The sequence below is a fragment of the Rhea americana genome, unplaced genomic scaffold, assembly GCF_003343005.1.
Source record: "Rhea americana isolate MKP2758 unplaced genomic scaffold, rheAme1 scaffold_388, whole genome shotgun sequence".
NCBI lineage: Eukaryota > Metazoa > Chordata > Aves > Rheiformes > Rheidae > Rhea > Rhea americana.
Window position 1 is genome coordinate 113,835 of NW_028186521.1, and position 12,530 is coordinate 126,364.

A 12,530-nucleotide genomic window follows, 5' to 3' on the forward strand; every position below is an offset into this window, starting at 1 on the left:
AACCCTGTCTAACATGTTCTAGGTGACCCTGCTTGAGCAGGGAGGTTGGGCTAGATGATCTCCAGAGGTCCCTTCCAACCTTACTGATTCTGTGATTCTATGATACATTGATAAAGTCTCATACGAGCCTTCTCTTCTCCAGGCTGAACAGGCCCAGCTCTCACAGCCTTTCCTCACATGAGAGATGCTTCTGTCCCTTAATTATCTTAGTAGCCCTTCWCTGGACTCACTCCAGTAGCTCCRTGTCTCTCTTTTTATTGGGGAGCCCAGAATCGGATGCAGACCTCCAGATGTGGCCACATCAAGGCTGAGTAGAAGGGAAGGATCATCTCCCTTGACCTGCTGGTAATGCTTTTCCTAATGCAACCCAGGATACCATTGACTTTTTCACCACAAAGGCACATTGCCRGCTCGTGGTCAGCCTTCAGTCCACCAGGACTCCCAGGTTCTTCTCTTCCAGGCTGCTTGGCAGTAGGTCAGCCCTGTACTGGTGCAGGTGGTTATTCCTCCCAAGGTGCAGGACTCTGCACTTCCCAGTACTTAACTTCATGAGGTTCCCTTCTGCCCAGCCCTCCAGCCTGTCAAGGACCCTCCAGTTTTGCATCATCAGCAAAATTGCTGAGGGTGCACCCTGCCCCTTCGTCCAGATCATAGATGAATAAGTTGAACAAGATTGGACCCAGCATTGACCCCTTGTACACCTCCTTTTGCACCACTAGCTACAAGCTTCCAACTATGCACCACTGATCACAAACCTGTAGGAGAGTGTCTCAGTTCACTGCTCTACACAAGAACTAAGTTTAGATCTAGCAGTCTTCACTGCAGCACAGGCAGATTCCCAGTGTCTGCTGTACTTGACGTGGAAAGCATTACTTCGCATTACCTTCTCTGAAGGGCCAGATAATAAAGGAGTCTGAAAAGCAGCTTACATCAGGCTCTCTGAAAGTCAAGTAAAGAATTTATATCATGATAATGAGACATATGGTCTCTATGGAATATCAGCAATGTACTTCACAAGATGGAAGCATCAACATGACATATCAGTACTGCCTTCTTATAATACAAGCATCGTAATTAAGTCATGAAAAGGTTAAGTGCCAAGTCCTTCTCCCTGGAAAGGACAGAAATGGACAGATGACAATTTAATTGGTTTCCTAGGCAGAGGAAGGAGCCTGATGTGAAAAAACAATGTTTCACAAAAGCTCTAGGTATGCTAGCCTGAAAAAAGATTATAGTCTTGCAGCTGCATTCTCACAAATGTCCAACACGATTCAGAAGTGTTAACACTATGTTTCACTAGGTTGACTAAGAGGAAGGAAAAGTGTGTGTACACTGACAGAGGAATGTGGAATGGCTTTTAGGATTCATTCTTCTGTGTGCTCTCTTTTGCGCCACAAACATAAACACAGTAAAAAAAACAGGACCAAAACCAGCACTGAGAGGAGCAATATCAAGAAGCACGTCGTGGAGCTTACCAACAGCTCATGGACATCAGAGGACTCCTAAATTATAGCTTAGAGAAGAATCTTTTGAGGTACAGTTCAAGTCTTATGTTTTTCTTACTAATAATCAAATTGTAAACTAATAGGGAATCCAGGTAAAAGTCATCTAGTAAAAACAGTCTTACAGTCAATTTTATCACCTGTATTACTTAGGTGTTATATGAGAACTCAGTGCACACCACTTTCTGTGGGCTGGAAGATATATATTGAGATAAACCATGAGAGTTAGCTGAGAGGGGGAGAATACCTCCAGATGATACTGGTCTGGCAAAGGGTAAATGGTGAACGTAAAGTACATTACTGTGGAAGAAACCCAGATTGTCACATCTGCCCTAAGGCAGTCTGTTCCGCTCAAGAGTGTGATGCCAGGAAAATCTGTGCTCCTCCAGAGCTATGGGAGATGGAGCCCTCATATAAAACACATTGCTCCAAACACTACCTTAAACACTGCAATACACACACATTCAATCAATGGCTGCACGTGGTATACTTTTAAAAGCACTCTGGTGTCAGTACCAGCCATGATTAAGTGATGAGAGTGCCACCGGCTCAGAGTAAAATCACAAGAGCATCCTCTGTTGGATCTATCCTAAATGCTGCTGCCAGAAAGCAGTGGGTAGATGTCATGTTGTCAGGACTGGGTAAGGCACCACCACAGTACCAAGAGGCTAAGTCCATCTGTATGGGTGATCTGCTCTTAGCTGGGGAAGACATTCTGCCTACCCCTGTCTGACTGACCAAAGAGCAGATATGACATGTGTCCATCAAGGTCAGTTTATTGTCCTGTTTGGGCTGTGGTGATCAAGCACATGGCTGCCCAGCAACTGCCCCTGCAAAATAGCCCCAATCACATGTATCATAGCATCACAGAATCAGTAAGGTTGGAAGGGACCTCTGGAGATCATCTAGCCCAACCTCCCTGCTCAGCACGGTCACCTAGAGCATGGTAGACAGGATTGTGTCCAGGCGGGCCCCGAATATCTCCAGAGAAGGAGACTCCACAACCTCTCTGGGCAACTTGCTCCAGTGCTCCATCACTCTCACAGGGAAGAAATTCTCCCTCACGGTCAGGAGGAACTTCCTGTGCTTCAGTTTCTGGCCATTGCCTCTTGTCCTGTCACATGGGACAACTGAAAAGAGTTTGTCCCCATCCCCTTGACACCCTCCCTTCAGGTACTTACACACATTGATAAGATCCCCCCTCAGTCTTCTCTTCCCCAGGCTGAAGAGGCCCAGCTCTCGCAGCCGTTCCTCATAGGGCAGGTGCTCCAGCCCTCTGATCATCTTCGTAGCCCTACGCTGGACTCTCTCCAGTAGCTCCATGTCTCTCTTGAACTGGGGAGCCCAGATCTCGACACAGTACTTGAGATGAGTCCTGCCCAGGGCTGAGGAGAGGGGCAGGATCACCTGCCTCGACCTGCTGGCAACACTCTTCCCAATGCACCCCAGGACACCATTGGCCTTCCTGGCCACAAGGGCACATTGCTGGCTCATGGTCTATCTGTCATCCACCAGCACTGCCAGGTCTTTCTCTGCAGAGCTGTTCTCCAGAAGGTCAGCCCCCAGCTTGTACTGGTGCCTAGGATTATTTCTCCCTAGGTGCAGGACTCTGCACTTGCCCTTGTTGAACCTCAGGAGGTTCCTCTCCGCCCAGCTCTCCAGCCTGTCCAGGTCTCTCTGAATGGCAGCACAGCCCTCGGGTGTATCAGCCACTCCTCCCAGCTTCGTATCATCAGCAAACTTGCTGAGGAGGCACTCTGTCCCCTCATCCAGGTCATTGATGAAGAAGTTGAACAGGATGGGACCCAGTCCTGAGCCCTGGGGGACCCCACTAGCCACAGGCCTCCAACTAGACTCCATGCCATTGATGACGACCCTCCGAGCTCTGCCTTTCAGCCACTTCTCAACCCACCTCACTGTCCACTTGTCTAACCCACACTTCCTGAGCTTACCTAGGAGAATGTTATGGGAGACAGTGTCAAAAGCCTTGCTGAAGTCAAGGCACGCAATGTCCACTGCTCTTATATACTTTATTATGCTTTTTCCCATTTCCTGGTGCTCCCTTTCACTTTTCCCACTTTCCTCTCTAATGTATACCTTATTATCCTTTTCCCCATTTCCTGATGCTCCCTTTCACTTTTCCCAGTTTCCTCTCTAATGTACAATCTTCTTACAGCTACTTTTCCCCCATTTGCCCCAGTTTCAATACATCTGCATCCACAATTAGCATTTCCAATACCATTTCCTTCATAACCTTGGCTTCATCTGGTATTACTGACATGGTCACCTATTCTACTCTCCAAAAGATCCCCAGTGTTCCCTTCCAGTTTTCTGAGGAGATTGGCCATTTCTCACATCACTCCTCCCTAAACACTTATGAAATCCAATCATACCTCACAGCGCTATCTGTAACTTTTTCACTTCTTACATTGTCACCCATCACGTCCAGCAACTTCTCATGCTGTGTCCGGTAGTTCTCCACATCCTCTTCAATTAGCCTAACCTCAGGTCAGCAACTTAGTCATTTGTCTATAGCCCTAGTATCAACAAAACAAGAAATACTAACCAGAACAATGCATAGTATTCACAGTTGACTGTAGGCTCAGTGAAAAAGTTTGCAGATTGCCATGTATACTCCTTAGGAAACCTGACCTCTGATGTCTTATAAAGGTCCAAGTGAAGCCTTCGGGTGGCAATCCAGTCATTACAAAAGTCAGCTTGGAACCAGACCCTCCAAAATACCTTTTCCAGATTAGAGTCTGTCAGAAAAGCTTTAAGTCATAAGTATGTAATATGGTGAAAATTTATCTGTAAGGACCTACATAGGAAGAAAATATATTTTAAGGAGGTTCTTTTATCCAATTGACAAAAGCAAAACTAAATCATAAAGGTCTGGAATTAAATTATGAAAATTCATACTGGTAATAAAGTAAAATTTCCTAACAAGGACGACCACTGGTCATTGCAAAAGCTCACAAGACTTTAAATCATAGAAAAGTTAATTCTTACCACTAAGGAAATTATCATGTTAGTACTACAGCATTTGTTGTGCTTGATGATCACTGTAGCCATTTCCTGATGTTAAAAATCTATTAATCTGGGTTCCCTTACTCCAGAGACTTTAACTTCAGCTGCATCCAGAGAAGTCAGAAGTCATGAAAGAGCCAAGTGAAGCCAGAAGAGGCTTTGAAACTCCTCTTCAACAGTACAGCCATCAGCTTACAGCCCTACAGCACCAAAGTCTAGCCCTTTCCAAAAGTAGCTCTGGCAGTACTCCAGAAGTAAAGAGAATGGATCTCTGTGAGAGAGGTTGACTCTCTCTCTACCTCATAGCTGGTGCCAGAGAAGAACTGCTGCTATCTTCCAAGTCTGCTTGTGGCTCTCATCAGCCATCTAAGATTTAAACCAATGTCATAACACTATTTCATTGGTATCTACTATGACTGGAAGATTGCCCAGACCTGTGAGCTGTTTCTGTGGGCTGCTGAGTTTTGCTAGGAGTTGCTCYCTAGTACTGTGTACTGTAAATCTCAGACCTGATTTTGACTCTTGCAGCATCACAGTCACACATTTAAAGATGCAGGCTTCCAAGGACTCTTTGCAAATACTGCTTTACTTGAACAAGTGACTTTTATTATTAGACAGGCTTAAATGAATAATACTACAAATTAATTCTAGCAGAGCAAATTGTTAAGATCTTAGTTACCTCACTGGAAACACATTTTTAGGGTGAAAAATAATAAAATATGATTCTTTATTACATTTACTGCAATGTATCTTCTTACCTGCCTTAGTACTTCTCACCTAAAAGCTTGAAGGCATGTCTCAGTTTAGCAGATAGGGTAACAACCCACACACCATTGTTTTGGTACCCAAACAGTGCATTGGAGCAACCAGTACCTGCTTGCAGCCAATTGGTCAACAGATACCAGGCACTTATGGAGTGCAGGTATTTGAATGCGGGAAAGAAGAGGAGCTGTATCAGTCAATTAAGTTGAGCTCCTGATTTTTTAAATTTCTGAAGCTGCTATTAACGATGTGTCATAAGTAGCATTTATTGTATCTACACTCAGATGTGCCTTGTTTCTCGTTTTCCATTAAATCTCCGTAAGACACAACACTTAAGCAATACAGATTACAGACTTGGTGTTCGAAGCGCTTTGTCTAAACACTTCTTCTAGTCCTGATTTCTGTCCATCTTGAGTATCTCAAAGTGCCACAGCATTCCTCTGCATAAAGCTGAGTTCTGAAAAGTATAAATGAGCTTGTACAATCTTACGATACGAGTATTGTGACTCAAAACCTTCTGCATGGCTTTAGGGCACTCTCCTCCCCCCCCCCTCCAAAAAAAAAAAGAACAGTAAGGTCTTCAAGCTTTGACTAYGCTTCCCTCACTATCTCCCTTTTTCCTGCCCCCTGAGCCTCTGCAGTGCATAAGCTGAGGCTTAGTTGGAGACTTTGGTCAGGTTAATGAGAATCAACACTAAGCAGTTTGCAACAACCAAAACTCAGGTTGTGGAGGCTTCTGTTGCTAAGCCTAAAGCCCTCACACCAAGTGTGGGACAGGATATGAAACTAAAACTCCCTCAAACAATCTACTGATTGGTGCAGATTTTAAACAAATACAGAGGGTTTAGATGAGAACACTGAACTCACCCAGAGTGATTTGCCTCAGTAATTCCAATATCAAACCATGAAACTAGTACACCTAAGAATGTCTCTTAGAGAATGAAAGGGGTTAATTTATATCCCCCTCAGATTTCAATGTTTATGGTCTCCCAGAAGTTACAAAAACACAAGAATAGACATACTGGGTCAGACCAAAGGTCCACGTAGTCCACTATTCTATCTCCGACAGCAGCAATAAGCAGCTGATGAGGGAAGAGGATAGGAAAAGGGCAACATATGTGATGCCTCTTCCTAGGACTCTCCCATGGTTTAAGCATTTTCAGCTCAGGGACCTCCCAAGCTCCCTAGCAAGTGACAGCACATGAAGACCAAGTATCTTGTAAAAGTCAAGATATGAAAAATGAGAGTGCCCATACCCCTGGAAGCTAAGATTTAATGCAAAACTGGACAAGAGGCACTAGTCAAGTGAATACAATATGTTTGTCAAGGACAAACAACAGCAGGCATCTTTTGTATAATGGTGTCTGGGGAGCCAATCAAGTACTTGTACCTCAAGCTGGGAGGCCGACAATTTCTACTCCCATATGCCTCAGAATTATGATCACCACCAGAGCAGCTCCATATCTGGCCGTGGAGCTTCCCAAGGGCTACTTCTCAAGCCACTGTGATGGCACTTGCAACTTACTTTTTAGCATGCCTCCTTTGCATTAAGTTGTTTCAACACTTTGACTAGGCTTTACACAAAGGGATACAAAAACAAGTATCTGACACTGAACATCTAACTTTAACTTTCCTGCAAAGAAAATACGGTGAAACACAAGTGGGAGTTTGTGAAGCAGAAAAATCCTAAAATTACATCCATCTAAAGAACTTTTGTAACCCGAGCTCTGTATTCTCTGAGCATCTTAAAGAGCATTTACCTTCACAAAGTCCTATGAGATCAGGAACTGGGTTTTGACCTCAGAACTGAATCACTGGCAAACTATCAGTGTGTTTATACAATTGGAGAAGGACTCCTGAGCTGGCTATGCACAAGCTAATCCAATGACTAGGAACAGGCACAGGGACATTTGAGATAGCTGCATGAGCTTCCAAGCTCAGGACTGGAAGCTGTGCAGCTACAATGGCCAATTTTCCTGTGATACTAAACATAAAATGTTGACAGGGAGTACACTCCAGAGAGACTGCACCGGCTGAAGACAACACTGGCTCCTACGGCATCCTGCTGTGCCCTAGCAGGAGGGGACTAGGCTGCATTACAGACTGACCCTTCATATGGACCCTGCCTGGTATCTCACAGTTTGCACTGGATTATCTGGCAGCCCCTACACCAACAGGACCCAGCTGCCAGTCATGCGAGATAGTCCCTGGCAGGAAATCCACACTTGAACAGCTTTAGACCATATGTGGAGCCAGAGACCCTGTCCTCAAAGCAAAGCTATACTCATATTCTGCTGTGCCCAAGTTAATAAGCTTTGACAGTTCCATCCTGTGACTTACTGGTTTAACCTGGCCCCCACAGGGGTTTCTGCATTATACCCCACTAGGCCTGGCAGTCCCGCCCAGGTGAGTTTCCTAAGATCACAGAGGAAGCCAGGGATGGTGCACACAACTGAGCAGCAGGTGAGTACCTCCCAAGGCAGCACCTAGCCTCAGCAACATCCTCCACCTCCAGAGGTTGCCTCAGGCAACGTGGCGAGTCCCATAAATGAATACTGCTTTTTATGATCTATGATCTACTGATTTTTCAAACTCTCCTTAATAGTTTAGTTCAAATGTGTGGACTGTCACTGAATATTAACCAAGGGGAGGGGAGTGGAGGAGAGGGGGAGTTGTACCATCTAGAGGACTCGAGAAGCTGTACCAGACAGACAGGGAGAGCAGGAAGAGGTGTGGAGCTGCAGGTAGAAGAAAAGGCACCCAGGRGTAGACAGAGCTGACAGAGCACAGAGCTTTTCCAGGAAGCAGCAAGAGTCGTGAGATGTGGAAAGCTGGGTATAAACTTGCAAAGGGGAGCTTTCCTGAGTCAGGGCAGGTACACTTTGTGAAACACACGAAATGTTTGCTATACAAGGAAACTGGCAAAGAAAAAATAAGACTTCAGCAACATTAAAGAAAGAAGTAGGAGAAAAACAAGCCCCATACTAAATCAAAACAGCATCTTCTCTCCAACAGTGTACAGGATCAGCTGCTTCAGAAAGTATGAAAATTATAGGAAGTAACAGTCTCAGGAAATCTCTTGAATAACCTGCCCAGCCTGGAAGTTTCTTCCCAAATTAAGTAGTCAACAGAAAGCTTATGCCCTGAAGCAAGGATATACAGCCACTTTTTGCTCTTTTTTAACAATTCAAATGATTAGTAATATTTTTGCCATTCAAAAAATTATATACTCCTTTAATTAGAGTCAGGGATTGAGTGTCCTTTTTACACTTCTACAGAACCCACCAAAATCAGATGTCAAACAAATATTAACCAACTTAGTAATAACAGTCCTCTCTTTAAGGCACTGCTGGCATGGGTTTGGAGGGACCTTATGTGAGATGCAGTCACTGTATCAACTGTGACAACGTCACTTTGTAGGAATGACTCTAGTGAATTCACAATTTATAAGGCAAGAAATATCATTTTTCAGCATTCTGAACACAGGTCTATCATCTGTGAAGGTGAAAGGCAGGATGGTTCCTCTGGACAAAGAAATGAGTAAGTAAATCCACCTGCTCATCACTTTCCTTCATAGGTGTTGCTGCTACACTGCTTCCCATCTGCTCCATGTAATTCTCTAAGGCTGCAAGCAAACCCCGTGTCAGAAAGCTGCAGATCGTCCCCTGCAGGGATCAGAAAATACTCTTTGCCCAAAGGCTCAGCTGATTTGACTGGGACATTACATCCTCTGAGGTAATGGRCAGAAACAGAAACAGAGACAGGACAGGGGCTGGAATGGACTGGCGCTCTGAAATGGTAGACAACGTTCTCTCTCTGCTAGCAGCGCAGCTGATGGAGCAACATCATGTGAACAGGAAAACTGGAGGCTGGGAAGGAACCAACCCTCAACAAGACTGGTAGAAACTGTACAGGGTTTTCACCATTCTCTGCAGCCCAAGGTGCTGTTTGCTTTGAGGATCACCCAGGCATACCTCACTTAACCAATTCCTTCCCTCTGCAGGGACACTGCTGACACTTCAGCCCCTCCTATTCTCAGACTCTCTCTCCAGTTCACCTCAAGAGGATTGGAGGGTTTGGGTTTCACTGATGTCTCTCAACTCAGTGCAAGAGTAACTAAATGAATTGTGAGCAGCGGCGACACAGACCAGGCCAGGCCAGAGAACTGGAACGCTCTTTCCAACCTAAAACCCACGACAGCACTCAGCACCAGAAGCGCTGGGAGCCCTAGGGCTGTTTTAAAATAGCCACCCCCACCTCTCAGTCCAAGGATGCTGTGCTCTCAAGGGGCTTCAGCAGACTCACCAATACCCCTGCCCCAGGAGGCAACACTGCTGACCACGTTCACCCTCTGAGGGTTTTCAAGCCATCACCTCTGCAGTCAAACTCTTCTCAGTTACCCCCTGCAGCAGTGTCAGGCTGTGAACTGGTAAGCCATACTTAGGTATGGCTTAGGTATCCCACTCAGCCTCACACCCACTGTTTAATCTGCTCAAGGTCCTCTTTCAGCCTCAGCAGACAAATGAAAATACACAGAGCCTACAAATGCTGGGAGGAAAAACAGAGGACAAAAAATCTGAAATAGGACAAAATTTATCCTATTTTGTCCTAACGCAGTATCTACATGTCTGATCTTGCAAAAAAATGGATGCCATTTTGAGCCCTGAAGTTTCACTTCACAATATACAGCCCGATGTGAGCAGTACACAGACGAACATATATGTCACATATACAGGGAAGAGGAGGGAGAGGGAAGGAGAGAGACAGCAACCATATTCTGACAGAAACACAAACACACCCACTTGCACACAGAACCCTTTCGTGAGACATGCAGAACAAAGACAATTCAGGAATCCTCACAGAAAATCACACCCAAGATTCAAGTCCAAATTAAAAAGATCTTCAACCACACTAAGGTCTAGGAAAGGTGCAGCTCTACAAAAAGAGCTCATAGCCACTCGTTCACGCTTTCCCTCTTGCAGCCTGTAGCCTACGTGAAAGGAAGGGACAGAAGCATGCACCATTATGCCTTTGCTTTCAATAGCCATATTTTTGAGAAGCCTTCAGTCTGGAAYTGCTGGAGAGATGACCCCCTAGCCTCAGGTGCATCTGCCCCCAGGTACTCCCAAACACAGGAGAGCTCATTTCTTAAGTGAATATGAACACATGCATTTTCAGTCCTGGAGAGACTATCTTTTTGGCAGCATAAAGATCAGCTCCTGTGTAATACTAGCCACAGTAACAGCATGGTCTAATGTACAGGCTGCACATGCACAGGTATTAAGGGCATGCAGGTAATGTGTGCCCCAGACAAAAGCAGAGGCTTTCCTGCACAACAGGGTCAAAGGTATGGTAACAGCTGCAGAATAGGTGTCTACCAGCTTGCCCTCATGTTGGGGCTAAATCCAGTTAGAGCTGGCAGAAGAAGGGCTCCCAGCTCTATACAGTCAAAGTATATGGAAAAACTGAAGTATAGGAAAAAGAAAAAAACATGGAGGGGCTTGCATCTGTACCTAACAGAGCAGATGCACTTTATGGTGCCAGTAAATAGATACAAGTGGAAACTCTTATAAATGCAAGGCTAAGAATACCAGCKTCTGTACCAGAAAAATACCCTAGAATGTGCAACAGATGCACTTACAAAGAATAGCATTTTCTGTACAACACACACAACCAGAATCAACCGTGCTCACATTGTCTAGCTGAGAGAGAAGGAGAAAAGGGAGTCCCTTAAGAGACCCTGATGTACAGGGGCTCTAGGGCTGCTATGTGCAGCCAGAGGAAACAGCGTCCTGAGCACTAATAAAAAGTAAAGAGCAGGAGCTTCCTCCTCCCCCCCCACCCCAGGACCAAGTGAAATAAGCAGCCCTTACCTTTGGCCCCTCGCAACACAAACCCGAATCCCTCATGCTCCCTCTTCTGCAGCACGGCCGTCTTCTCCTCAATGATGTAGTCACTGGGCAGGAAAGAGCACAAGAGAATGATGCTAGGGTTAGATTTCAGCACCATGCTGCCAGGCGGAGGTGGCCTTTGTGACTGTGACAAGGAGACCTCTTCTGATCGACCATTTCGTCTCAGCAAGGAGTTGGGCACAATCTGCTTCCCTCCCTCCCTTGCCCGAAGTCAGAACAAAAAGACGAAGGCTACTTTCCCTCCATGTGTAGGTGAGGGTAAGCCCTGGCTGCCTGGATCACCCGTCTGCCCACCGATCCCCTTCTCAGTCACCTGCATACGCATGCAGGGAGCTTACTGATCCCACTTTGGGCTTCCCTTTAAATGATGCCCTTAGCATATAACTGAAGAGTGAAGCGCCTGAGCAGAGGAGGTGCAGGGGGAGGCAGCCAGCCATCCATCAGGGAGATCCTCTCTGAGACTCTCCAGTTGCCTCTTGTATGAAAAAACGAGAAGCCTGACAAAAGGAAAGGTGCCTCTTTGGTAAGTTTCCCGGGAGAGAGAACAGTAGAGTTTATATCCTTATCCTGATGCTCTGATCTTCGGTTAAAATCCCCCCCTCGTTGCTAAGTAACGGTCTGTCATTAGAAGAGGGGGACGCATTTCATTGTCCTATTTTAACAAAGCTGCTCTCTCTGCCCTCAACGGCAGCTAGATGAGAAGAACAGGAAAAAAAATCCCGTGGTAAAGAGAGAGAAACGGATGCAAAGCTCTGAACAGACCCTAAGCGTTAGCGACCCTTTCAACAAAAAAAATGTCTATATCTTTCGGAAGAGGTAGGGAGGGGGGCATGGGCAGGGGGAAGGGAGGGAGGGAAGAGACAGAGAAAGGGATTCTCTCAGCAAACGAGCGCTTAAATGCAGCCCTGTAAATCCCTCCCAGCAGAGCCGCATGTCTGACATCAGAGTGGAATTAATCAGAGACCTCAGTCCTTCTCAGCAGCACCGGGAAGGAGTTTTACACACCAAGCCAAAACGAGAAAGGCAGAGAGGGAGAGAGGCTGTGTGCCAGCCCCCAAATCTACACACGCACGTGTGCAACCAGTCGCAGTGGTGTGCCCGGAGCGCAGCAGCGGAACAAAGAGCCAGAGCACCACTGCACTGCACAGAAACACGCCGCCAAGGAACAGCGCAGGTGGCATACGTGCATGGGCACACACAGGACACGAGAAGGGGAGGGGACTGCTGAGGGCAGACCGGAGACAGAAAGGCTGAGCTGACACACTGCAGTACGAGGTGCCCCAACACTCGCCGCGCTGCTGCTGCAGGCGGGCACACGCCCGAGCAG

The 12,530-nt window shown here is 46.2% G+C and overlaps 1 protein-coding gene across 1 annotated transcript in view; it reads right to left on the reverse strand.

The window, feature by feature from the left end:
• LOC146591093 (SH3 and multiple ankyrin repeat domains protein 3-like) overlaps window positions 1-12,530 on the reverse strand; it is a 184,340-nt gene that overhangs the window by 86,255 nt on the left and 85,555 nt on the right. Inside the window, exon 5 of the mRNA XM_085313471.1 lies at window positions 11,165-11,247. Within this exon, the coding sequence (XP_085169597.1) occupies window positions 11,165-11,247 (83 nt within the window). The remainder of the gene's footprint in view (window positions 1-11,164; window positions 11,248-12,530) is intronic.